Here is a 24,999-nt window from a genome sequence, read left to right on the forward strand (position 1 = left end):
GCTGCCTTTGATACTGTTGACCACTTAATACTACTGGACAGACTGGAAAACTGGGTTGGGCTATCAGGCACGGTCTTAGAGTGGTTCAGGTCCTATCTGGAAGACAGGAACTACTTTGTTTCCATTGGCAACTACACATCTGACCAAACTAGTATGACACGTGGGGTACCCCAAGGATCTATTTTAGGACCTGTTTTATTCAACCTTTATATGCTCCCACTAGGCCTAATTATGCAAAAAAACTAAATTGCTTGCCATAATTATGCAGATGACACCCAACTATACATAACTCTCTCATCAGGTGACTATGCTCCTATATACTCACTGTGTCAGTGCATTGACCAAATAAATGACTGGATGCGCCAGAATTTCCTCCAACTAAACAAAGATAAGACAGAGATAATTTTCTTTGGTGCCAAAGAAGAAAGGCTTAAAGTTACTGTACACCTTGAGTCCTTATCTCTTAAGCCAAAAAATCAAGTCAAAAATCTTGCCGTTATTGACTCTGATCTCAATTTTAACTCCCACATCAAGTCTATAAGAAAATCTGCATTTTATCATCCTAAAAAATATTGCAAGAATTAGAGGCTATATGTCCAAACAAGACCTAGAGAAACGAATTCATGCCTTCATTTCTAGTAGGTTAAACTACTGTAATAGTCTTTTCTCAGGCCTTCCCAAAAAAGCACTGAGACAACTACAGCTCATTCAGAAAGCTGCTGCTAGAGTTCTAACAAGGACTAAGAAAGCTGAACATATTACACCAGTTCTCAGGTCCCTGCATTGGCTACCAGTGTGTCATAGAATAGACTTTAAAATACTGTTACTGGTCTATAAATCACTTAACGGTTTAGGCCCAAAATACATCTCTGAATTGCTTCTACACTATGAACCCTCTAGAGCCCTTAGGTCATCAGGGACCGGTCTACTAGCTGTTCCTAGGATCAAAATAAAACATGGGAAAGCTGCATTCTGCCACTATGCCACACATAACTGGAATAAATTCTCGGAAGATCTTAGATCTGCCCCAATTCTACTTATCTTTAAAAATAGACTAAAGACCTTTATGTTTACCTCTGCCTTTAACTGCTGCTAAACTACTGCACTCTGACGCTAAAATGCACTACTTTTACACTTTTTTATTGTCTTTTTTTTATGCTCATCTTATGTCTATTGTATATGTCTATTTTATGATTCTGTTCTCTATGCTCTTTTTCTCCCCCTATGCCGTTTTCCTCTGTCATAATTTTTGTTTATGTAAAGCACTTTGAATTGCCTTGTGTATGAAATGTGCTATACAAATAAACTTGACTTGACTTCTGACATTAAACTGTCTTCAGCAACCTCACCTTGGAAGCAGAGTTTGCCTGTTCCTCACCCAGTTTTAACCCTCCTAAACAGCGGTTTCTGTTTCAGTTAATGATTGTGTTTCAACCTACATATTAAATTGATGATCATTAGCTGTTTGGTAATTGGTTAATCACATACTTGACTATATGCCTACAAAATCCATGACTTTGTGCAATTGTACCTAGAAGAATTGATGCTGGTTTGAAGGCAAAGGGTGGTCACGCCAAATATTGATTTGATTTAGATTTTTATTCTGTTCACTCACTCGGCATTTTGTTAATAGATAAAAATAAACTTAACATTTCTATTTTTGGAAGCATTCTAAATTTACAGCATTTTTTTCACACCTGACTAAAACGCACAGTACTGTATAAACAATCATTTAATAGAACTGACTTCTTGGTCACACATTTTATTCAACACAGGGCATTCACGACAGCTTTCATAATTCCATAGCCCACTTAGATCAAGACTTTGCTGCAGCAACTTGAAAAAGGCGCAGCAGACACTATTGTATTTAATCCTTAGTCTTGGGTGAAGCAGGTTGACTAAACAAACAACATTCACACATGCATTCAATAGCTCACTTAACTTTTTAAGGTGTAATTCCATGGCCCACTAAACCCTAAGATCAGAGATGATTATCATGTTCTTAAGTGACCTTTCTAATGCTGATGGACCAACCACTTCTAACAGTTTTTGTATTTGGCTTAATTGATAAAAGTTGCTTGGCAAAAGTTGGTTTAAAGGTAGAATAGGTAATTGCAGACGGTCAAGAGAGGAATTGCAGCAACAAACACCCTCAAGCCACAACACTGACTTCCCACTGTCTATGAATAACGGAAAATTATAAAGCGTTATTATAAAGTTCAGTGTTCACATGCACTGTTTTGGAAAGCTGACAGTGACAAACGCGACAGAGCCTGCCATTTTTTCGTAGTGTTCTAGTAAGAAAATGATGATGAAATGTTGACTTTAGTGTGCTACACAACAATATTTACATTTTAATTTTGAGGTTTTCACTTTCACTTTAGCTAACCAACTATATTATGAGCAAGCAACATATGGCTAGGTAAGTAGCAGGCTATACAACTAAGATATGATAGTCTACAAACTACAAAGTTTAACTAACAGTTTGAGACAAATAAAAGTTTAGTTAAACACGCATGATTGAACACGTACAGAGAGAAAATGAACTGGCAGCTGCCCATATTGCACTCCAGACAACTCTGCGATCACTGAAACTCTGTATACTATTGGTTATTATCCAAGCAAAGAATAGGCTACATGTCTAGTTCTAAAACGATACCAGTTTGTTAGCGGTAGCAACAAGCAAATTAGCTATTAGCTTCCTGAATTTACAAATATCCATTGCTACCGAAAGTGTATTGATTTATATGTAGTCTTCGCTTGGATAATAAGCAATAGTATACAGTTTCAGTGAAACCACTAAATACTCCCTGTTCCAGTACGTTTGCTCACCTAAAAACTGGGTGATCTGATACCAAAGGTTCAAGACCACATAACTATTACGTTCTAAGTAGTTTAACACATCTAGGTGCAAATACGAGCAAATAAAAGGTGAAATTCTGAACTAAATGAAATAGAAAAACGACATTTTCCAAAACTGGAAATCGAAACGTAGGCAAAAAACACTAATCACTCAGCATTAGATGGAATGACTTCCCATTGCTCGGTATTCAAGCATCGCATATGGGTGTTTGGGTGCCAAAAGTGTTGCATGTTTACATCTATAAACACTGACACACAATGGAACACACAAAAAAAAAAAAGTAGGATAACTTGAGAGCTGGATACCAACCTGCTCCAGGTCCCGCACCATTTCCTCCTGGTTGCAGTTGAAGATACGACTGAAAAGCTTGACAATTTGCTTGTCGTTCAGGTTGTACACACTCTTGACCACTCCTGGGAGAAGCAGCTTCACGGTCAGGTATAGGTCTCCCCTGAACTTATCTGTAGGTAGAGTGACGGAAAACCAAAGGTCTTCAGGTCTGTCATAAGTGTACTGGATTTTCAGTAAGGCTACCAGTCCTGCTTCAGTGTCACACAGTATATTACACTCAAACTTGCAAGGTGGGATGTACAGGAAGTCGGTTATAAAGGTTTTAAAAAAAGCTTCCCATTATTATATAACTGCACGGACCAAAGGCATGCAAACAATGTTAAAACATGTAACAAGATACATAGTAATTACATAACACAATTACAATGGACAAAAGACATTGCTATAAGATAGTTTGCTATAAGGTCTTGCAGCACACTTGTACCTGGTGATAGGTATGCAATTTGTTGCATTTCACTTTGGATAAGAGCACCTGCCAAATGCCAGTAATGTAATGTAATAGAATGTAATGACGGAAATGGCAGCAGGCAGTAATTTTTACTCATAACTTCGTAACTTTGTTACACATTCATCACTGATGTACAGCTACTACAGCCAATGTAAAAAATAAATAAAGAAGGCTAATTCTCCGATCACAGATAATGATCCAATTACTAGTACAAAACTTGTGCTCAGAACAAAAGCCAATAATCGTAGCTGGTACTAGTCTAAAATGAGTACTCTGCTCACCAACAAAGCAGATGTCGAGCATGCTTCCCTAATCATGTTTCTAAGGAGATGGTGTTTCATTGCTTAACCCTTGGGTCACACATGCGTCTTCAGAATGTACTTACCCCCACCACAGCCTTTCCTCAGGAAGTCTTGGATGATCTGGGTCTTTACATTGTAACTGGGCTTTTCTGCCACCATGGCACACAGCTTACGGAACTCCCTGAGCAAGCAGTCCTTATGCGTGGGGTCACACATCTGGGCCGACAGTGTGCTCCCTTGACTGGTTTTGGCAGGAGAGGGGCCTGGGCTGGTCCCTGCTTTGGTAGCTGATTGGAGAGAAGTTCAAATACATTTCCACATACACACATCACCAAAGGGATCTTTCCATATCAAGGACAGTGGTGATTAGAGGGCATAACAGGTTGTTTCCCATTAAAACTACTTGTTTCTTAACTCAAAGCACTATTAATAGCACTAGTGGGCTATTATCTGAACTAGGCAACTTCTTTATCCCCAAGTGAACACATTACATGTTGTGGTTTAATTACACAATATGAATGTCGGTGTGTCATTTTGCTTGTTAAGATATTTTTGGGGAAAATACTTGATTTCCAGTTTCATTTTATGAGTCATTCTAGGTAAATTTCCACCCCCTAAAGTATAAATTTTGTATCAATACCGAGGCTAGTATCTTGGGCTGTTTACAAAACCATTTGGGCCTAATAAATGGCTAAACCACCACATAATTAGTGTGGGCTGCTTACTAACCAGTGAAGCCAGAGAATTTCCTGGGGGCATTAACAGATGGATCAGCAAGGGGTGATGTTATTCCTCCGCTGTTGTTCAGCTTCGCTTGAACTTTCTTCTTTGGGCTGGCGTTTGTCTTCGCAGCCAAATCTATCACAATGAGTTTCAGACACAAATGATATCCACCAAAACCTACAGCAAGTCTAAAAACAACTGAAAACGTGACTGTAAATCAGTTTAATATCAGGGAATCACCAAAAAATATCCTATGATATTTATCTCACTTTGGCAGTCACACAGAATTGAAATAAAAACTAATTTTGATGCGACAATGAGAAAAAGCATCATTACCTCCCACGTGTTTATTGATCAGTTCTTTGTCCTCATCCTGCAGTTCCTCCCAGCCCTCCAGGTCCGTGATATCTTCGATTTTTTTCGTAGTTGCCCGCGCACGCTCAAGCTTCTCGAATACGCATTTCACGTGGTACCATTCCTTCATCTCACCCGCCGACTCACTGAAGGGGTTTGGCACAATCTTACCTATACGCACCAACCCTTTCATGATCTTGTCTTTGCACTTCTTGCAGCCAGCCGTGCCGCGCTTGGCGTACTCCACACAGTACCTCTGCTCTGCCATTCCTGTCCAATCGCTGCTGAACTGGGACAAGGAGGCTCGGAAACGTCTAATGGAGAAGCTGAAGAGTTGAGGTGCCTGGGTGAACTGATAAGTGTGCCCAGGTTTGAAGAGTATGCCACCAATGTGATTAAGCGAAAACAACCGTGTGCACAGGTAGAAGTGAAAAGTTTCAGGAGTTCGCCAGTAAGGTTTATTCCCACACTGCTTTCTCAATGGGACTATGAGCAATATTTGTCGTGCCCTGTAAATGGAATGTCGGAGCATCCAAGATCTTTATTTGTGTCGTCATCTAATAAAAAGGGAGGGGGAGACACAAACGTTAGATTGTATAGAAGAAATGTTTACATATGTATATATAATGTTACTCTATTGTCTTCTGAACCAACAACATATTTCGATTATGTGTTTTAATGAGTAAATATTCAATCGTAACACAATGTACAGTCGTAACTAAATACATTTTTTTGTTTTAGTTTTCTACCCGAGTATCGTCAGGCTAAAAAAAGTGGTTAACGTTAGCTAGCTAACGAAACAAATAATTCACTGCTAACTAACGTTACTACGCAATGAAACGTCCAGGAGCACACATACGGCCAGGGTTGCAACGTATTTAATCGTTAAGAGCTGAAGAAATTGAGTTGCCAAACCATCTGGCTAGGTAGCTATCTAGCTAGATAGCAAGTGTGTCTGTCCTCAGTTAAGAAGCACTAGCTAACATTACCCATTACAGCCATCAAGTTAATATGTCTGAAAATACTGAACGACACATTCAGCGTCAGTCTCAGTATGGTGTATGCCAGGTAAATAAGAGCTATGACACTTACTACAAGTTCGACGCCTATCTTACTAGCTCGTTGCGATTTCAGTGTAACCTAACGTCAGCTAGTAACATTATTAGCATTACAAGCTCGCTGGGATCCTGGAATGATTATGCTATCCTACGATACGTCACAGCTAGCAAGCGCGGAACTGTTTCAACAATGCATTTAATAAGAGTTAGTTACGCGTTGTCTGTTCTTCCTAGCAAGGGTTAGTAAGCTAATAACTTACAGCCAAACATGGTTAACTACTACATGTTGCTTGCTAGCTAGCTTAAATAGACAGTTTCTCTCCTTTGTTTGTCCTTACCAGTCCCGTTCATCGATTGTACTTTTATTATTTAAGGTGACGAATTGCACCACTATCCGGCACCATTACGCAAACAAGACAGTTAGCCAGCTATTTACGTTAATAGTGTAATCTTTACATACGCCAACGTTACAGCTACAATATGTATTTGTTTCCCTTTAAATTCTTGCCACGTTACTCTTTTGTTCACGCAGTTCTCGAAGAGGCATCGGACTGTGGGATGTAGGAGGGCGCAAGACATATCAGGCTTGTTTGAGATGAGCTAGGCCTGCGCAGTTTTGACCACCGCCTTTCAAAACGCATTGCATGACGGTTAGAATGTTGTCCGACTTGCTCTGGAAATCCGCCTGTGGGAGCCGCGGAAATTTCACGTGAGCGAGGCGCTCAATTTTCAGGGCCGCGACGCAGTTGCTCTCTCCCGACTGCATGCATTATGGGAAACGACTTCCGCTGATTTGAGCGAAGAGCCTACTTGCTCAAAGCTGTCACCACCCACAAGGAAGTTATGAGACTTATATCTTATAATTTATTACAAGATACAATTCATGAATGGTCTGACAGACACCAAATTATTCTCGTGTCTGTTCGAGTACTGACATTCACAACTTAACGCTTTACACATTCCTCATAAATGCTGTCTTAATAAACATCTCTGCAATGGAATTTATAACTGTATCAAAACCCCTGAATAAAATATGATAATGTAATTTGAAGAAGCTCTTGGTACAGAAACTCTTGTATCCAATACCAGTACTACTACTATTTCTACTACTACTACTACTACTACTACTACTACTAATTACAATAATAATAATAATAATAATAATAATATTATTATTATTATTATTATTATTATTATTATTATTATTATTATTGTATCAGACTTGATTCCCATGAATTTGTAGTGACTGTTATAGTTTTTATAGTGGTCTCATATACCCCCAACATAAAATCCAAAGAATAATTAGCTGGCCAAACATTATCAATGGTCTCAAAACTATAATTAGCCCATTGTAGGCCCAATTGTATACACAGGTATACTATAATATATAGGCCTATATCTCATTGTACACATAATAGAGCGTCTGCTGAATAATTCTGTTTTGCCTGCATATGAATATATCTTTATATATTTTGAGATGTATCTGAATATATATATATACACACACACACACACAGGTGCATCTCAAAAAATTATAATATCGTGGAAAAGTTTATTGTTTCATAACTAGATATGTAGTCTTCACTTGGATAATAAGCAATAGAATAAGAATAAGTCTCCACGCCATTTGCAGTGGCAATTAGAACCGATTTTCAACCAATGAGCTTGAATTGTTGTACAGCTGTACAATGTTTTGGTACAGAGTGATGGCCCGTCAACTGTACGTTTTGAAACCTGAATTTAAGGAACATAAACACAGGCAGAGGGTGAGTCAACATGTCAGTGAGCCTTTTTCAAGGATAGGAAGGGAATGGTCTTGTAACAATGTTTTAACACAAAAATCTTACCTATTGTACCTTGCTAATGCATTCACCATTCAGTATATTTTCATCATTTTAATGAGCATAAAACAAAAGAATCTGAATGCCTGAGGATAAATGCAAGTAACTTTACATAAAGGGGGGGGGGGGGGGGGACTTCACAGGTCGGCAAGAATACATACCACTTTGCAGTGTTGGTTATTTAATTGGAAACAAATTGAGTAATTTTAATTTGTTGGCAAATTAGTACAATTTTTTACATTTATTCAGTCAAATACAGTTTAAAGGTACAACCCATACTGGCCCATACTGAACCAATCGGAAGGCTAAACTATTTTGAACAATGTAAAAAAAAAAAATTTGATTGATAATTTAAAAATCACAGAATCGTTATATATTTAAAAAACTATTAAAACAAATTAACATTAAAACAGACTTAGATCTCTAGTTTCCCAGAATTCTCAGGTGCCATGGCTCGAGCCTTACGTCCTCCTCCTCTGTCAGAGGTCAGGTTGAACCAGCGGATGGCATGTGCAGCAATGTCTCTTTCTGTTGCATGTTGGGACACATGACACTTCCTTACAGTACATTTGTTTTTATTATGGATATATTTTGATTAGCTGCTTTGTGCAATGATGTGTAGCTACTCTATTTCTTTCACAGATAATGCTCTCATATCTATTATAACAGCTGCACTGTATGACTTCAGTCACGGGCAAAGGTAACCTCATTAAACCCTAGGAGTGGATCTGTTGATTATACATTCGTAAAAACAAGAGTTTTGCCTTCTCACAATACTTATGGAGGTGAATGTATAGCTATGTTGAGAATAAGTGACACTTAAAGACCAGCTGAAATGGAAGTTAGAGCAGCACTTGCTTCCGCGATTTGACATAGGTCTATACTTGAGTGAAACTGTAAGCCAGTCATAAGTAACATTTGGTCTCATGCGCTGGTCAGCTTGCTGACTTCCCCCTCCTGGAGCATACATTGTTAGCACCCACCGTTTGCACACATGCCTGTGGGGGAGAGCTAGAGAAGGATTCTTAGAGGCGCCTTCTTGGGCCCTGGGGGCCCCCTTTTCTCACATTCCAGAACAGGAATATTGGAGATGGTATAAAGATGTTTCATGATAATCCCAGGTCAGAATAGAGTGATGTTTGGTGTTATTCTGATTGGTTCAGTGCGACTGGTGTAATGGTCTAGTTTTTGTAACAGTCTACCGTTGATATCATAACTATTCAGGGAAACTGGGCAAAAGCTGTCTCTGTAGAAGCCATGTGTTTTAGCCCCCTGCCTGGTGGGCCTGGCTGTAAATTATAGATGGGTGACTCACTTTTAGGGTCAAGAACTAAGGCCTGGATTTCGGAGATAAGGAGAAGAAACCAAACAGTCTGGGATGTCTCCTTTCCTTTCATTCACCCAAATCAGGTTTATCCAAAAGGTATATTACCATGAGAGGCACAAAGACATATTTACAGCATAATGCAGTTATCATGAAAACTCCCAACTACAGCATTCATAGATATGATGGGGTGGCCTGTAGCATAGTGGTTAAGGTCAGGAAGGGCTGCCATTTGTGAGGGGCCTGAGAGCTGGGGTTTCAATGTTGTTTAGACTACCTGTTGGGGAGTTAAGATGTATGAGTGGTCCAAGGCCAGTTGGGTCATGAGAAAAGAATCCTCCCGAACATTGGTGACCTCCCTGTGACCCCATACCTGGTCACTTCCAAGGGGGAAGACTCCGGACAATGCCACAGTGCCCTCATTTGGGCACTGCTGTCATTACACCGGTGACTGCTCTCTTGGATTAAATATTCAAAACTGCTATTGTAGTAAATAGACCCGGTAACACCTTGAAAACATTGCCCATGTGATCCTTGTATTATTGCATTAAGTCTTATGTAATGGTAACAGGAATGGATAATCAGGAGGGAAGTTTCATGATAACTGCAACATAATAAAACATAAGGGTAATCTGTTTGGTATGGATGTGATCTGATAAAATCAAGGAATCGGATGAGATACATTTCATACCAAATGGAATTTAATAAACTATAGTTTCAGTATCCCAAGGGAAAACCTACACGTCCTCTCTTGGTAATCATCTCATTTTCCCTACTCAACAACCCCCAACGGTAGGGGTCTAAATTCCAGATTTGACCACCCCTCCAGGTTGATTTATGGCACTGCCGCCTGGTTTCAAACGTATGATTTGACATAAAAGCAAGGGAGACAGACCAATCTGGGAAGATCGTATTCGACTTCCCACACAACATGTCTTGTGTATGTATGTATGTATGTATGTATGTGTAGCAGTGGAAGATCGTATTCGACTTCCCACACAGCATATTGTACGTGTATGTAAGTATCAGGAAGATCGTATTCGACTTTCCATACGGCATATTCTATACTCTGTGTTTGTGTGTAGTCCAAGCAGGCTAGGTATGATTATTTACTCTATCTCTATTCTTAATTTGTGTATTTTATACTTGATTGTGATATTCTAAAGCTAATAACCTACCTGTCTGCGAATAAACTATTTTGTTTGGAACTTGCGTGATCTCCATGACTCTAATTCATCTTGTACCTTTTCAGCCTAAGTTACAACTGAATACTCAGGGGGAAATGGTGGCCGAAGACCGACCGATCGGCGGGGCGGTACACCTGTGGTAGTTCTAAGCTGTGCGGCCAGCAATTTCTGTCCCTTAAAGGGTCGGGTGACGCACGGCTCTTGTGATTTGGTGCGAAGGGAACCCTTGGGCGTTACGGCGCTGGTTCCTGCCAAATTAGCTCTAAGGAGCCCAGTTAATGCTACGCCAACCTGGGCTCGCAACTATCATGGCAGGTTTGCATGTATTGTGTTGACTGGACCCGCAGCCTCTGAGTTCTCCACCAAACTGAGATTTCAGCAGTAATGCTAATCCCGGGAGCATCTATTGAGTAATGGTGGCGCAGGTACAAGTCGAATGTAATCACTCCCGAGGTCCGCGTAAGTTGCAAACCCAAATTTCTAAATTATATTTTAAATGGAGTCAGATAAACGAGTAAAACTATAGTAACCACTAAGCGTACAATACGGCCCCGTTTGAGAACGGAGAATACTAAGAATTGCACTGATCCGTTTCTGGCCAGCTATAAGCGGGATATGGGGCAGGTCAATCCATATCCGACCCATGGCAACGGACCCAGTATATTCTTAAACATAATTGTGCTCTGTTCTTGTACGGAGGATAATAATTATCCCAACTAATGTTCTCCCAGCAACGCCAGAAGGACAATCACGCAAAACCCCCTTCGGCCCCCGCTAAATTCCGTCATTGGGTTAGCTGTGGGGTTTTACAAAACAAATCTTTTGGGGGGATTTCTGAAGGGCGGGGAGTCTATGTGACTGACGTCAAATGAGGAGGGGGAAGCAGAGAGCACCATTGCGCAACTGCAAATGCCTTCTTCCCATTCAGTCCTTTCCAGTTAATACATTTGGCGACAGTCTGAAAAAATGTGTGCCAAAATATTCCATGTTTTGTGTCAGATCCTCCAATGGCAGCCAGAAAAGATATCTTTTTTTTAAAAGAAATTGATTCTGAATTTGAATTATAAATTTTTTTTAGGAAAAAATCTCTCACTTAAAATGCCTTTGAAACTATAGGCTAGGTTTAAAATAATTGCAGAGGGCAGCAGTGACCACTCTACATGTTCACAGTCAAAGTAAGAGTTACAAGTCAAAATAAATAGAAACGGTATGGATGGTGACGAAAATACAGTGCATCCGGAAAGTATTCACAGCGCTTCACTTTTCCCACATTTTGTTATGTTACAGCCTTATTCCAAAATTGAATAAATTCATTTTTTTCCTCAAAATTCTACACACAACAGCCCATAATGACAACATGAACGAAGTTTTTTGAAATTTTTGCAAATTTATTAAAAATTAAAAACTAAGAAATCACATGTACGTAAGTATTCACAGCCTTTGTTCAATACTTTGTTGATGCACCTATGGCAGCAATTACAGCCTCAAGTCTTTTTGAATATGATGCCACAAGCTTGGCACACCTATCTTTGGGCAGTTTCGCCCATTCCTCTTCGCAGCACCTCTCAAACTCCATCAGGTTGGATGGGGAGCATCGGTGCACAGCCATTTTCAGATCTCTCCAGAGATGTTCAATCGGATTCAAGTCTGGGCTCTGGCTGGGCCACTCAAGGACATTCACAGAGTTGTCCTGAAGCCACTCCTTTGATATCTTGGCTGTGTGCTTAGGGTCGTTGTCCTGCTGAAAGCTGAACTGTCGCCCCAGTCTGAGGTCAAGAGCGCTCTGGAGCAGGTTTTCATCCAGGATGTCCCTGTACATTGCTGCATTCATCTTTCCCTCAATCCTGACTAGTCTCCCAGTTCCTGCCGCTGAAAAACATCCCCACAGCACAGGGGCTGCCACCACCATGCTTCACTGTAGGGATGGTATTGGCCAGGTGATGAGCGGTGCCTGGTTTCCTCCAAACATGACGCCTGGAATTCATGCCAAAGAGTTCAATCTTTGTCTCATCAGAACAGAGAATTTTGTTTCTCATGGTCTGAGAGTCCTTCAGGTGCCTTTTGGCAAACTCCAGACAGGCTGCCATGTGCCTTTTACTAAGTGGCTTCCAACTGGCCACTCTACCATACAGGCCTGATTGGTGGATTGCTGCAGAGATGGTTGTCCTTCTGGAAGGTTCTCCTCTCTCCACAGAGGAACGCTGGAGCTCTGACAGAGTGACCATCGGGTTCTTGGTCACCTCCCTGACTAAGGCCCTTCTCCCCCGATTGCTCAGTTTAGACGGGCAGCCAGCTCTAGGAAGAGTCCTGGTGGTTCCGAACTTCTTCCATTTACAGATGATGGAGGCCACTGTGCTCATTGGGACCTTCAAAGCAGCAGAAATGTTTCTGTACCCTTCCCCAGATTTGTGCCTCGAGACAATCCTGTCTTGGAGGTCTACAGACAATTCCTTTGACTTCATGCTTGGTTTGTGCTCCGACATGCACTGTCAACTGTGGGACCTTATATAGACAGGTGTGTGCCTTTCCAAATCATGTCCAATCAACTGAATTTACCACAGGTGGACTCCAATTAAGCTGTAGAAACATCTCAAGGTTGATCAGTGGAAACAGGATGCACCTGAGCTCAATTTTGAAGGCTGTGAATACTTATGTGATTTCTTAGTTTTTTATTTTTAATAAATTAGCAAAACTTTCAAAAAAACCCATTTCATGTTGTCATTATCGGGTATTGTGTGTAGAATTTTGAGGAAAAAAAAGAATTTATTCCATTTTGGAATAAGGCTGTAACATAACAAAATGTGGGAAAAGTGAAGCGCTGTGAACACTTTCCAGATGCACTGTATACCACACAAGTAATTTCTAATGCTCTAGGTATACAGTATTTCCCAATCTTATCATATTTTGTTTCAGCATTCCATTTTTTGGGTCCATCAGCCACTCTTCAAAATCATTTACCTCAGCTAGGCTGTTCAGGGGAAAGCTGATCTCCTCTGGCTTGTCTCCTGGGATGATGTAATTTTCCAATCTTGCTACAAGGGCATTTGCTTCATGTGCTCTAAAAGGGTCAAAATGTGAAGCTGAGCAGCTAAAAGAGATTTTAAAAATGTGGACATGATCAATAACCAATCCTCTTGAACCTGAGCTGCAAACCACATAACCTATTCATTTACATTTAATGTGTTATGTTATTCTAAAACACCTTAGAGGTACAATCATTTTAGGTGTAAATGAAATGGTAACTGACAAATGTTGCTATAATAAATTCAGAATAATTTAATTTAATTTAATTTATCACCAAACATCATTGCTTTTCGGAACATTTTCCTGACTGTATAATAAACTTTCCTGCTTTTTACTGTGAACGGCTGATCTGCTTCTTCACTGGGATAAAAGTCATTTTCTCATTCCTCAGTAAATTCAGAATTTACTACACTTTATTATGTTGTAGATTGCCATTTTTACATATTTCATGAGATTTCAGTTTTAATACATTTACAAAAATTTCTAAAAACATGTTTTGGCTGTGTTCTTATGGGTTAGTGAATGTAGATTGATGGGCATAAATGGCAATTGTGTCCTATTTAAAATTCAATCTACAACATAATAAAGTGTGCAAAAAATGAAGGGGTCTGAATACTTTCTGAAGCCACTGTGCGTAGTAGTAACTGCACACAACAAATTTGGGAAATTTCTGAAATTTGTGTTTTTATTGAGGCGAAAGATTTATTCATGAGCTTAGAAATTACATTCTAAAATCTTTTGGCCAAAACAGTTCTGTGGACAAGTCACATCCCACCACAAATATACAGTGGTGTGGAAAAGTATTTCCCTTCCAGATTACCTCTATTACAGCAAAGTATTATGGGTGCTGTCACAACAAATTATGAAACCTTGATTTTGTTTACATTTTTTAAATTGATTTTTTATTAAATTTGTTTGTTGGTTCCATTAAAACATGAATGAAGTACAGTATTTTTCACATGCCACTTTGAGTAACACAATTTTTATTTTTTTGTACATCGCCATTCAGGGGTGCCAGTAATTCTGGAGCCCACTGCAAATCAGAGGGACAATGCCAATGCATGTATTAAAACATTTTGGATGGATAAAAATGTAAAAGGCTTAGGAGTGCAGGGGATAGGGTCGTAACCACTCCCAAACCTGAATGTGGGCTTGAAAGTAAGGGCTTCTACAATCATCTGAAAATCAGCAGCTGAAGTATGTCCCTCAAATCCACTCTTTGATGGTTGAGGATTTAGATGAGTTGCTGAGGAACAAATGGGGCTTGATACTGCTATCAGAGTCATCACTGAAGTGGTGTGTAATATGGAAAAGACAAATACATAACATGTTAATCCATATCTTTATGAATTAGGAAGAATTTATTGATAAAACAAATTACTTCTGTTTGTTCTCATGTAACTTAGGCCCAGCTGAAATTTTTACTCACTTCGACTTTCTCTTTTCTGTTCCCATCGTCATGTTCTGACTGTAAATCATTGGTCTCACAGTGCAGAGATGCCCTCATCTTTTGTCTTGCCCTCAAGTAATCATCTAATGCCAAAATACAATACAGATAATACAGCTTTTAAAATCATTATAGTAGGTGTACCCATCATGCCCACAGACCAGAGGAGGTTTCTCAATGAGAAGCAGTGCTTCACCAAAAAAAATAAATAATAATAATTCACATGCGTATCACATATCTTTATTAAATGTTAAATTATCATGACAATGACAGTTCCCTTTGTGGAGCAAAAAAAAGTGTCTCTGTTCAAAAAGGCTGAGTGTTAAACAACAGGGGAGACCCAAACCAAAAATCAACTTGGTACAACGAATGTCTTCGGTAAGTCGGAGTTTCAAATCGTCAAAAATGGAGTAGCTAACATGGAGCTTGCTAACAAACTGCATGTATTACTGGCCATATATGTTATTCAAATGCGCTGCTGCAGGATAAGGCTGTTCAATGCATGGCCCTGGGTCAACACTACAAGGAAAACATCCAAAGACACCAGGGACAAGGAACTATTTTCAGTGACCGTAGAACATGGGATAGCAAGCTGATTGGGTTTGTTAATAGTGCCGTGAAAAAGTATTTGCCCCCTGCACATTCCTGCATATTCTCGCTATTATTGCATATTTGTTGCGCTGAATGGTTTCATATATTTGATTAAATGTAATATTCAACAAAGGGAAACTGGGTAAACACAAAACATATTTTATGAAAAATTATTGTTTTATTTATTTAATGAAAAACATTATCAAACACACGTCACCCCTCTGAAAAAGTATTTACCCTTTGAGGAATTTTGGTAGACTGGCCAATCCTGGGAAGATTCACCACTCTTCCAAGAGTTATCCAAATCCCTATCACTATGGTTCAGCGGGGCTTTGTAGCCCTTTGTAGACTGATAGATTTCAAGAACGTTTTTCTCATCTCTTCTGGAATTTCCTTTGATCATGGTATACCAAACCTATGAATTTGTCTGAATTAATCAAACTATAGGAAGTATTCAGTTGCAGTTATTGCTGCTAAAGGTGTTGCAACCAAAGGTCTTGTTAATTACTTTATCACAGGGGTGATACAGGTGTTTGATCATTTTTAATTAAATAAATTAAACAGTAATTTTGAATATGTTCTTTGTGTTTACTGTGTTTCCCTTAGTGTTTCCCTTGTCTCCAGATCTCAAACTACTGTGACAAATATGCAAGAATAGAGAAGGGCAAAAACCTTTCCATGCCACTGTACTTGGCCACCAAAATGTCTGTAGACAATTAGAGCAAATTTATAAAAAGTAAGTGCATCATTCGAACCAGGTGTTGTAGTTTTGCTGCGGATTTTCCTCTAGAATTTATTTTAAATTGCTCATTTGAACAGCAAGGGATAGGGCTTGAGCCAGTTTGTTTGTCTCGATCGCTGTTAATCACTTCTGCTAGTTGCATACCTGTAGAGTGATTGAACGTTTGTCTTAAATAGCTGTGGAATTTATCAGTAGATTAGCTTTGATTTGATATTGCTTGTGAGCAATTGTAGGCGATTTAAAAAGGCGTGTCAGAGCGACACTAGCGTATATTAGACTCGCGAAAGTTGTCCTTAGTCAGTAAGTGCATCATTCCAACCAGGTGTTGTAGTTTCGCTGTTATCTACCGTCCTCCAGGCCCCTGGGAAACTTCGTTGATGAGCTAGACACCCTTCTCAGCTCCTTCCCTGAGGATGGCACCCCATTGATTCTCCTTGGAGACTTCAACATCCACCTTGAAGCCTCCCAGGCTTCCTACCACTAATCCACTCCTTCGGCCTCTCCCTGCAACACTCTCCTCCAACAAGGCGGGCAATGTCCTAGACCTTGTCTTTGTGAGGAACTGCTCATGCTCCGATTTCACGGTTACCCCTCTGCATACATCTGATCACCACTTCATCTCATTCTCCCTCCCTCTTCCTCCCCATCCTCCTCCCCCTCCTCCCACCCACACTTCCTCAGCCCGCCGTAACCTCCACTCCCTTTCACCCTCTTCCTTTGCCGGCACTGTCACCGCCTCACTCCCCCCTCTCGAATTCTTCTTCGAACTCCCCACTGACTCTGCACATCCCCTCCCAGTCCTTGGATATCTGACACCCTCCGTACCTCCAGGAGCAGCCTCCGCACAGCGGAGAGGAAATGGGGAAAATCCAGAGACCCTTCAGACCTCACAATTTACCAGTCTCTCCTGGCGGTATTCTCTTCTGCTGTCACTGCCGCCAAAGCAAAATACTATCAGACACAAATTCAGAACTCCGCTTCTAACCCCCGGAAACTGTTCTCCATTTTCTCCTCTCTCCTCAACACACCGCCTCCTCCACCTCAGTCCTCCTTCGCTGCTGATGACTTTGCTGACTTTTTCAATGAGAAGGTCAGTCATCCGCAGATCCTTTACAACCACCGCCCCCCTTACTGTGCCCTCCCCCCCATCCCTTCCTTTTCCACTTTCTCCCCCCTTACAGACTCTGATGTTTCTCAACTCCTGCTCTCCCACCGCCCTACAACCTGTGCCCTTGACCCTATCCCCTCTTCTCTTCTCCAGACTATCACACCAGACATTCTCCCATTTGTCACCTCCCTTGTCAACTCCTCCCTGTCTTCCGGCTGTTTTCCAGCATCCTTCAAGAGGGCCCACATCACTCCATTGCTAAAAAAGCCTACCCTGGATCCCTCCATCATCCTGAACTACCGCCCGGTATCTCTTCTTCCTTTTCTTTCTAAAACCATAGAACGAGCTGCTTCTACTCAACTTTCTTCTTTCTTTTCTAACAACAACCTGCTAGACCCCCATCAGTCTGGCTTCAGATCTGGCCACTCGACAGAGACCGCGCTCCTCTCCGTCAGTGAGTCACTCCATGCCACACAAGCAGCCTCCCTCTCCTCTGTCCTCATTCTTCTAGATCTCTCTGCTGCCTTCGACACTGTGGATCACTCCGTCCTCCTGTCCGCCCTGTCAGCAACGGGGATCTGTGGCACAGCCCTGGACTGGATTGAGTCCTACCTCTTTGGTCGCTCCTTCCAGGTTGCCTGGGCTGGTACGGTATCGACACTTCGGCCCCTTGTCACAGGAGTTCCCCAGGGCTTAGTCCTAGGCCCGCTTCTTTTTTTCTCTACACTCGCTCCCTTGGCCCTGTGATCACTACTATCCGGATGATACCCAACTCTTCATCTCGTTCCCACCATCTGATACATAGGTTTCTGCCCTGAGTGACATCCAGAGCTGGATGGATAACCACTATCTAAAGCACAACCCAGGCAAGGCTGAAATGATATTCATTCCTGCTAATACCTCTCCCCACCTGGATCTCTCCATTTCCCTCGGGGATACCACACTCATGCCATCACCCAATGCAAGGAACCTCGGCGTGGTGACGGACAGCAGACTGTCCCTCTCTGAGAATATTGCAGCGGTGACCCGGTCATGCAGGTTCTTCCTATACAACATACGGAGAATCCGCCCCTTTCTCACCCCCTACTCGACTCAGCTCCTGGTCCAAGCGATGGTTCTGTCTTGCCTGGACTGCTGCAATTCCCTCTTGGCTGGCCTCCCAGCGTCCGCCATCAGACCCCTCCAACTTATCCAGAATGCAGCAGCTCGTCTGGTCTTCAACCTTCCCAAATACTCACACATCACCCCCCTGCTTACTTCCCTCCACTGGCTGCCTGTCATGGCTCGCATCAAATTCAAAACATTGGTGCTAGCCTTCCAAGCAGTTAAGGGGTCTTCCCAAGCTTACCTACAAAAAATCTTTAGACCCTGCACCCCTGCCAGACCTCCTCATTCAGCCTCCACCGGCCGCTTGGCACCTCCCCCTCTCCGAACCTCCACCTCACGCTCACGACTACTGTCTGTTCTGGCTCCACGGTGGTGGAACAAACTCCCCGTTGAGGTCAGAACTGTAGAATCTCTCCCCACCTTCAAGCGCAAACTGAAGATGCACCTCTTCAAGCAGCACCTCTCCCCATCCCTACGTACCTCCCTGTGATCCTTAATTGTTGTCTTTGTGATTTACTTTGTGTCTCGGTATTTTTAGTTGGCTAGGTAAGCAGTATTTGGATAGTTAAGTTTGGTCACTTTTGCTTCTTTGTTTGTTTGTTTATTTGTTCGTAAAAAAAAGAAAAAAAAAAGAGGAAAAAAATAGGCCTTGGTCCTTATCGTTGTTGTACAGGTAGCAGTTGAAATTGTACTTCCCTCTAGGGTCTTTCAGCGCACTTATCCCTGGTTATGGGTATGCACTTTGTTGTACATCGCTCTGGACAAGAGCGTCTGCTAAATGCCATTAATGTAATGTAATGTACGATAACCGATCAATCATATTATCAGGGTAAAAATACAGATGTAGCTCCTATGGCCGCTATGGTTACGAAAATCCGAGGTAGAGGCCATGAACAGCGACTTCACGTTGACCACATACAAAGATTTACCAAGTCTTGATGTACATGACGATAACTTACAATTTTGGCGACAATTAAATTAGCTCCAACAAAGCATGTCATTACATCCTTTAGACATGTTTTCGATCGTGCGCGCTAAGTGCCCCACTTCGAGTTGGAACAAAATTAAGCCAGAACAGGAAATATGGGCATCAGGCCCCTGGGCAAATCGCACTGAGCTTCAAACGGCGATTGATGATTTTGGCGGGGCTGTAAAAATTGCATTGGGGAAAGGTGTACCTAAATGGCATTGATTCACAGCAATAACACAGGGTAAATTGTCATTTGCAGAATACACTGACATGAAGTATGAAGCATTTGAAACGTATAGTGGTTTCCCTGACCCCAATAGAAATGTGGCTGCCTTTACTCAACAGTTATTAGCGGTCGCTGTCCCACATATTGAGAAGGTATTAGCAATCGGCATAAACCCCGGTTATTCTTTCAATGATATTGTGGCGTGGGCTTCTCGCTTAGAACAGACATGCAGAAATGCCTCCGCTTTACACCCCATTGCCGCTGTGCGTGACAATTCTTCTGACACTAATGTACACTGCAATAAGTGAGGAAAAAAGGGTCATTGCGCTTGTCAATGCAGGGAAAGGGACCAAGAGAGAAGTAGGCGTGTTTATGATCACCAAAACGGGAATCAAGATGTATGCTATAACTGTGGAGAAAAAGGACACTGGTCAACAAAATGCCCAGCCACTACACCCAAGGCGCAACCCTCCAATGACAAGTCCCCATGGAGGTGTGCATATTCTTCTTGCCTGGATTCTGTGGCTTTTGGCCTTTCCCCTTGTTTACAGGATGCCTGACCCAGACCATGCTGCCATAGACACCTGCAGCCTTCATTAATCAGGTGCCGACACACTCGTACATAACCAAATTGAATTTTTCAGTTCACCGGGGAGGTACTTGGATACTACACTCAAGTTGTATTCTCTTCTCTCATTCCCTCATACACTGGAGCGGACACCTGTGCCAGACCACGCCGCCGCAGACGCCTACCTTCCGGACCACGCTGCTGCGGACTCCTGCACTAGATAATCACTCTACAAGACAACACACCAAGTCTGATGCACCCTGACGCAAGAAAAAATGGCACTCATCATAGTGATCGCTGTTGTAGGACTCAACGGGAGCTGTGACATGGACAGTAATGATATGAACATGCAACTAGTAGAAATGACCGCCAAACATGCCAACAGAACCAGCTGTTATGTTTGTGGGCTGATACCTCATTCAGCTGCACGTGGCATACCAATAATGTCTGTACCCATCACTTCTCGTGAGCAATAAAGAAACCCGAGGGGTTTTCTCTTATGAGTCATGTTCTTGGAGTATCTTGTTTGCCCATAAGGGGACGTGGGGGAATTTTTCCTAAAACAGGTTTCGCCCCCACCTTGAACAATGACTAAAGAGTTTAACTAAAATTGACCTCACCATGGAATTCATGTTGTGTCAAAAAGGAGGGACTGTTGGGAGACAGATGAATTTGTGTATTGGACCACTTCACATATGATAATATAATAATCAGTTTCAAGGTTCCTCAAGGTTTCAATTCCTTACCACCAATCAGACGTTACACTTGTTTTGTAGATATATTTGAATCAGGCCTCTACAGTGCGAGCGTTTCACTCGCATTTGCGAGTGGAAATTGTCATGTGCGAGTGAAACAAAATGACTGCTCACACGCGTGCGAGTGGGATTTTTATTTAATTTATTTTTTTTACGTTAAAACATTAACGGTACTTCAACAACGCACATACACTTTGGGAAATTGTGAATTTTCACACAATCATAATGCTGGTTTAAAAACCCTCACCTCTCAAAAAATCCCAAAATACGTTCCCGCGCAGCTCGCGCATCATTCAACTACTGTAGCAGCGCTGTCCTGCCAAAACAGAGAGCTGTAGCCTCGCCTAGGATGAGCTGATTTTCACAATGAAAAAAACCATAGCGAGCTATTTTGTGAGACAGAATACAGAGTTGGAAAAGGAGGATGAGAGTGCAGGGCCCTCCTTGTCCAAGAAAGAGAGGTTTGACTCGAATAATCAAGCCAACGATGTGGAGTCTGGCAGTGACGATGCCGGTGATGATGAGTCAGTCAGAGAGAGCTCGGCCAGCGCTATTGTTGGTAGGGCATGTCGTCAATACAAATTTAATAAGGAATGGATAAAAGCTTTTCCCTGGCTCGAATACGATAAGGACAGGAAAGAAATGACATGTAAATATTGCAAAAAGGCTGGTAGTCAGCTAGCCGGCGCTACCATGTTCGTTAGTGGCAACCCACACTGCAAACGAGATGCTGTGGTTAAACACAGCGAAAGCAAGCGTCACTTACGTTGCAGAGATGCGTTCGTTAACACAACTCAGCCGAGTGCAAGCACAATTCAATCAGCAGTCAATAAACAAATTCATCATCAAAATGAAGATGCCCGCCGACAGTTAAAAATCAAATTCAACATCGCCTATTTAATCGCAAAAGAAGAGATGCCATTCACAAAATTCTGCTTCACAAAAAAAACTTGGTTGATATCAATCCAACTTACGATAACGATGTAAGGTGCGCAGAAATGATTGGGCAGATTGCCGAAGACATACGGGAGACGCTGGCCAAGGAAGTTACAGCTGCTCGGTATCCGTCAGTCCTTATTGATGGAGACACTGACGTATCAAATACCGAATGTGAGATCGTTTATGTCCGAGTCATACAGGAGGGGAAGCCTGTAAATCGCCTGGTAGGCCAGCAGATGCTGGAGCATTCACACGCAGCTGGTGAGTCACCTTTTAACATTTATTATTATGCCTAACCGCGTTTATGTAAAACTTGTTAGAAATATGTAGGCTAATGTTATTAGAAATATGTAGGCTAATGTTATTCCAATGAGTTCTTTTAAGCTATGTAACGTTAGTCAATTTAAAATACAAATATACAAATATTATTTTACATGAAATCAGTGTTGAGTTCATTTAACATCAATAATTACAATTGCATGTTATTTTTAAATTTCTTTTATCATTTTAATATGTGGGAGCAATACACAAAACAATAATTCCTGCTCTAACTCACATATCTGGTTATTATTGAAGGTACACTAGGTGCAACAAAGGCTGCCTTTGATGCTCTCGGCTCAGATGGAGACTGGACGCAGAAATGTGTGGCATTCGGTGCAGACGGTGCCTCCGTGAATCTGGGGATCCATGGTGGCGTTATTGCTCTGCTCCAGAGGGATGCTGGAAAACATGTGGTTCCAATCCATTGCATGCCACACAGGTCAGTTTATATATACACACACACACACACACACACACACACACACGTATGTATATATTTAACAAATATTTACTCCCCTGATTTGCATTTAGGTGGCAATTTTTTGTTGTGTTGTGTGTTCTGTATGACTAGGTTAGAGTTGGCGATTCTCAACCTGCAATGAAAAGATCCAATGGTTGCTAAAGTGTATGATCAACTCCATCTAGTATGGAAGACATATCACTTTAGCCCCAAGTCCAGAAGGGAGCTGAAAGCCCTTGGAGAGCAACTTGGCGTGCATGTATGCAATCCTTCTAGTGTAAAGGGAACAAGGTGGATTCCACACATTCATCGAGCATTAAGTGTCTTCCTACGACCTGCCAAAGATGGGAACCTGGCAGAGGACAGTGGTCAGTACCCCGTCACCCATCACCATATGGATCACCTGGCATCGTCAGCAACCAATGCTGACATACAAGGACGAGCAAAGAAGGTGAGTTTCCTCAATACATTATTATACTTATACAGAATAAGTCGGATAAGGGTTAAGATATTTTTCAAATGTAAAATATTTTCTTGCTCATTAGATAACAAAGGACATGAAAACCGTGAAGTTCTGTGCATTCAGCCACTTTCTGGCTGATGTGTTTCAAGAGCTGACCACCTTGAGCTGCACCCTACAGAGGAACAACCCATTCTCCCGCAAGCCATTTCTGAGCTCAGGAAGACAGTGACCGCATTAGAGGCCATGCAAGCTAGGCCTAAGAGAGGTGGCATGCTATCCAAGTTCCTAGCCTGTCTTCAACATGATGATGAGGTCACATTTCAGGTTTGTTAGGATAAGATATTAGCCAAACAACCTGCCCAACTTAAGCAGAGAAATGGAGCTGTTATTGTAGTCTTGTATGATGACTAAGAGAAATCATTTACTCAGATGCGAGTGCATTTTTATCCATGTTCTATCAGACAAAAGAGACTGCTACAACAATCCACATTATATTTAGGATTGTCCTGTATTTTGCCTTCATAGGGAATGCCATTGACTGGAGATGTGTCTGGATTGAGGGAACCTGGCCTCGGTCATCACAGCTTGAAGCAGAACATCAGTGCGGTCATCACCATTGCTGTTGAGGCCCTCCAGTCCCGCTTCGGTAGCCTGCTTGATGATGAGAGCGAGAGCCAGGGTCCAGCCTGCATTGCAATTCATTCCTTCAAGATATATCATCACGATGCATGGCCAGATGCTGAAGATGAGTTACTGGACTACGGTACTGAGAAAGTGGATGCCCTCCTGAGGCATTTTGGAGAGGTTCTCACAAGGTGATTGACTAACATTACATTGTGCTAATATTTCTTTTGCTGTTTCTTTGTGGGTCTCAGACAAGGAACCATTTGCTGTGCACTCTTACAGATCTGGATGCCAGATAGAAGAGGTTCAAGGAGAGTGGCAGGGACTCAAGGCCCTTGTAAGACACACCTTCAGTGACAAGTGCTACAGCAACTTGTGGCAGACATTGCTCACAAAAGAGCCCTACTGTGATGACTACAAGGTAATTTAAAAAACACACAATTTATCCATCCTCCATCTTTGTGACTGTGTACTTGCCAGGTTTGGTTATTGTTCTTATCAATTTTAACGTTGCTATTTTTCAGAACATACTGCACCTCGTGGAGATCATGCTGATCCTTCCAATCTCAACTGTCCATTGTGAGAGGGGGTTCTCGGCACAAAACCGCATCAAAAATTCCACAAGAAGCAGTCTACATGTCTCAACAACAGAGGATCTAATCAGAATCAGCACAGAAGGACCCTCTCTGGAAAGCTTTGACCCCAGCACATGTGTGGAGAAGTGGCTGTCTTCAAAACGTTCAAGGCGACCATTCTACAAAAGCTGGGCCCCTGAAATGGTCACCGTTGACTAGCGAGCTGATTGTGGACTGACATCTCTTTGACAGTGATTGACAGAGCAGTCTATGTATGTATGAATGTATGTATGTATGTGAGTGAGTGTGCGTGTGTGCGTGCGGGGTGGGTTTTTGTGTTCAATGTTAAATTATTGTGCAACGTTACAGTACAATAAAATGTTACTTTGACTGTGCCCCTAAATTTATTGACTGCGCCCCAGGGCGCGTAGAGCCCTGATTTGAATACATGCAAATGTAAGCCTATAAACACCCCAAACACCATTGCTGTTTGGAACATTTTCCTGACTGTAATAAACTTTCCTGCTTTTTACTAAGAATGGTTGATCTGCTTCTTCACTGAGATGAAGGTCATTTTCTCATTCCTCAGCAAATTCAGAGGAAGAGTGCACTGAAAAACAGGAGGCAA

The 24,999-nt window shown here is 41.8% G+C and overlaps 1 protein-coding gene and 1 long non-coding RNA gene across 5 annotated transcripts in view; both read right to left on the reverse strand.

Moving 5' to 3' along the window:
• lig3 (ligase III, DNA, ATP-dependent) overlaps positions 1-6,850 on the reverse strand; it is a 30,157-nt gene extending 23,307 nt beyond the window's left edge. Inside the window, exons 1-5 of one of the 4 annotated variants that reach the window (XM_061248367.1) lie at positions 6,560-6,850; positions 5,024-5,598; positions 4,694-4,822; positions 4,048-4,251; positions 3,173-3,324 (exon numbers count right to left, since the gene is read on the reverse strand). In XM_061248367.1, the coding sequence (XP_061104351.1) occupies positions 3,173-3,324; positions 4,048-4,251; positions 4,694-4,822; positions 5,024-5,573 (1,035 nt within the window). In that variant the 5' untranslated portion in view covers positions 5,574-5,598; positions 6,560-6,850. Of the gene's footprint in view, positions 1-3,172; positions 3,325-4,047; positions 4,252-4,693; positions 4,823-5,023; positions 5,599-6,133; positions 6,401-6,437 lie in introns of those variants that run through there. The other 3 variants (XM_061248366.1, XM_061248369.1, XM_061248368.1) reach the window with 3 other exon arrangements.
• A 7,556-nt stretch (positions 6,851-14,406) lies between these two features.
• LOC133132311 (uncharacterized) lies at positions 14,407-22,073 on the reverse strand. Its single transcript, XR_009709115.1, has 3 exons — positions 21,964-22,073; positions 14,905-15,008; positions 14,407-14,763 (listed from the first exon to the last, which is right to left on the reverse strand). It is a non-coding gene; the product is annotated as an uncharacterized LOC133132311 (long non-coding RNA).
• Between the last annotated feature and the right edge of the window lie 2,926 nt (positions 22,074-24,999).

Source organism: Conger conger, chromosome 7 (genome assembly GCF_963514075.1).
Source record: "Conger conger chromosome 7, fConCon1.1, whole genome shotgun sequence".
Taxonomy (NCBI): domain Eukaryota; kingdom Metazoa; phylum Chordata; class Actinopteri; order Anguilliformes; family Congridae; genus Conger; species Conger conger.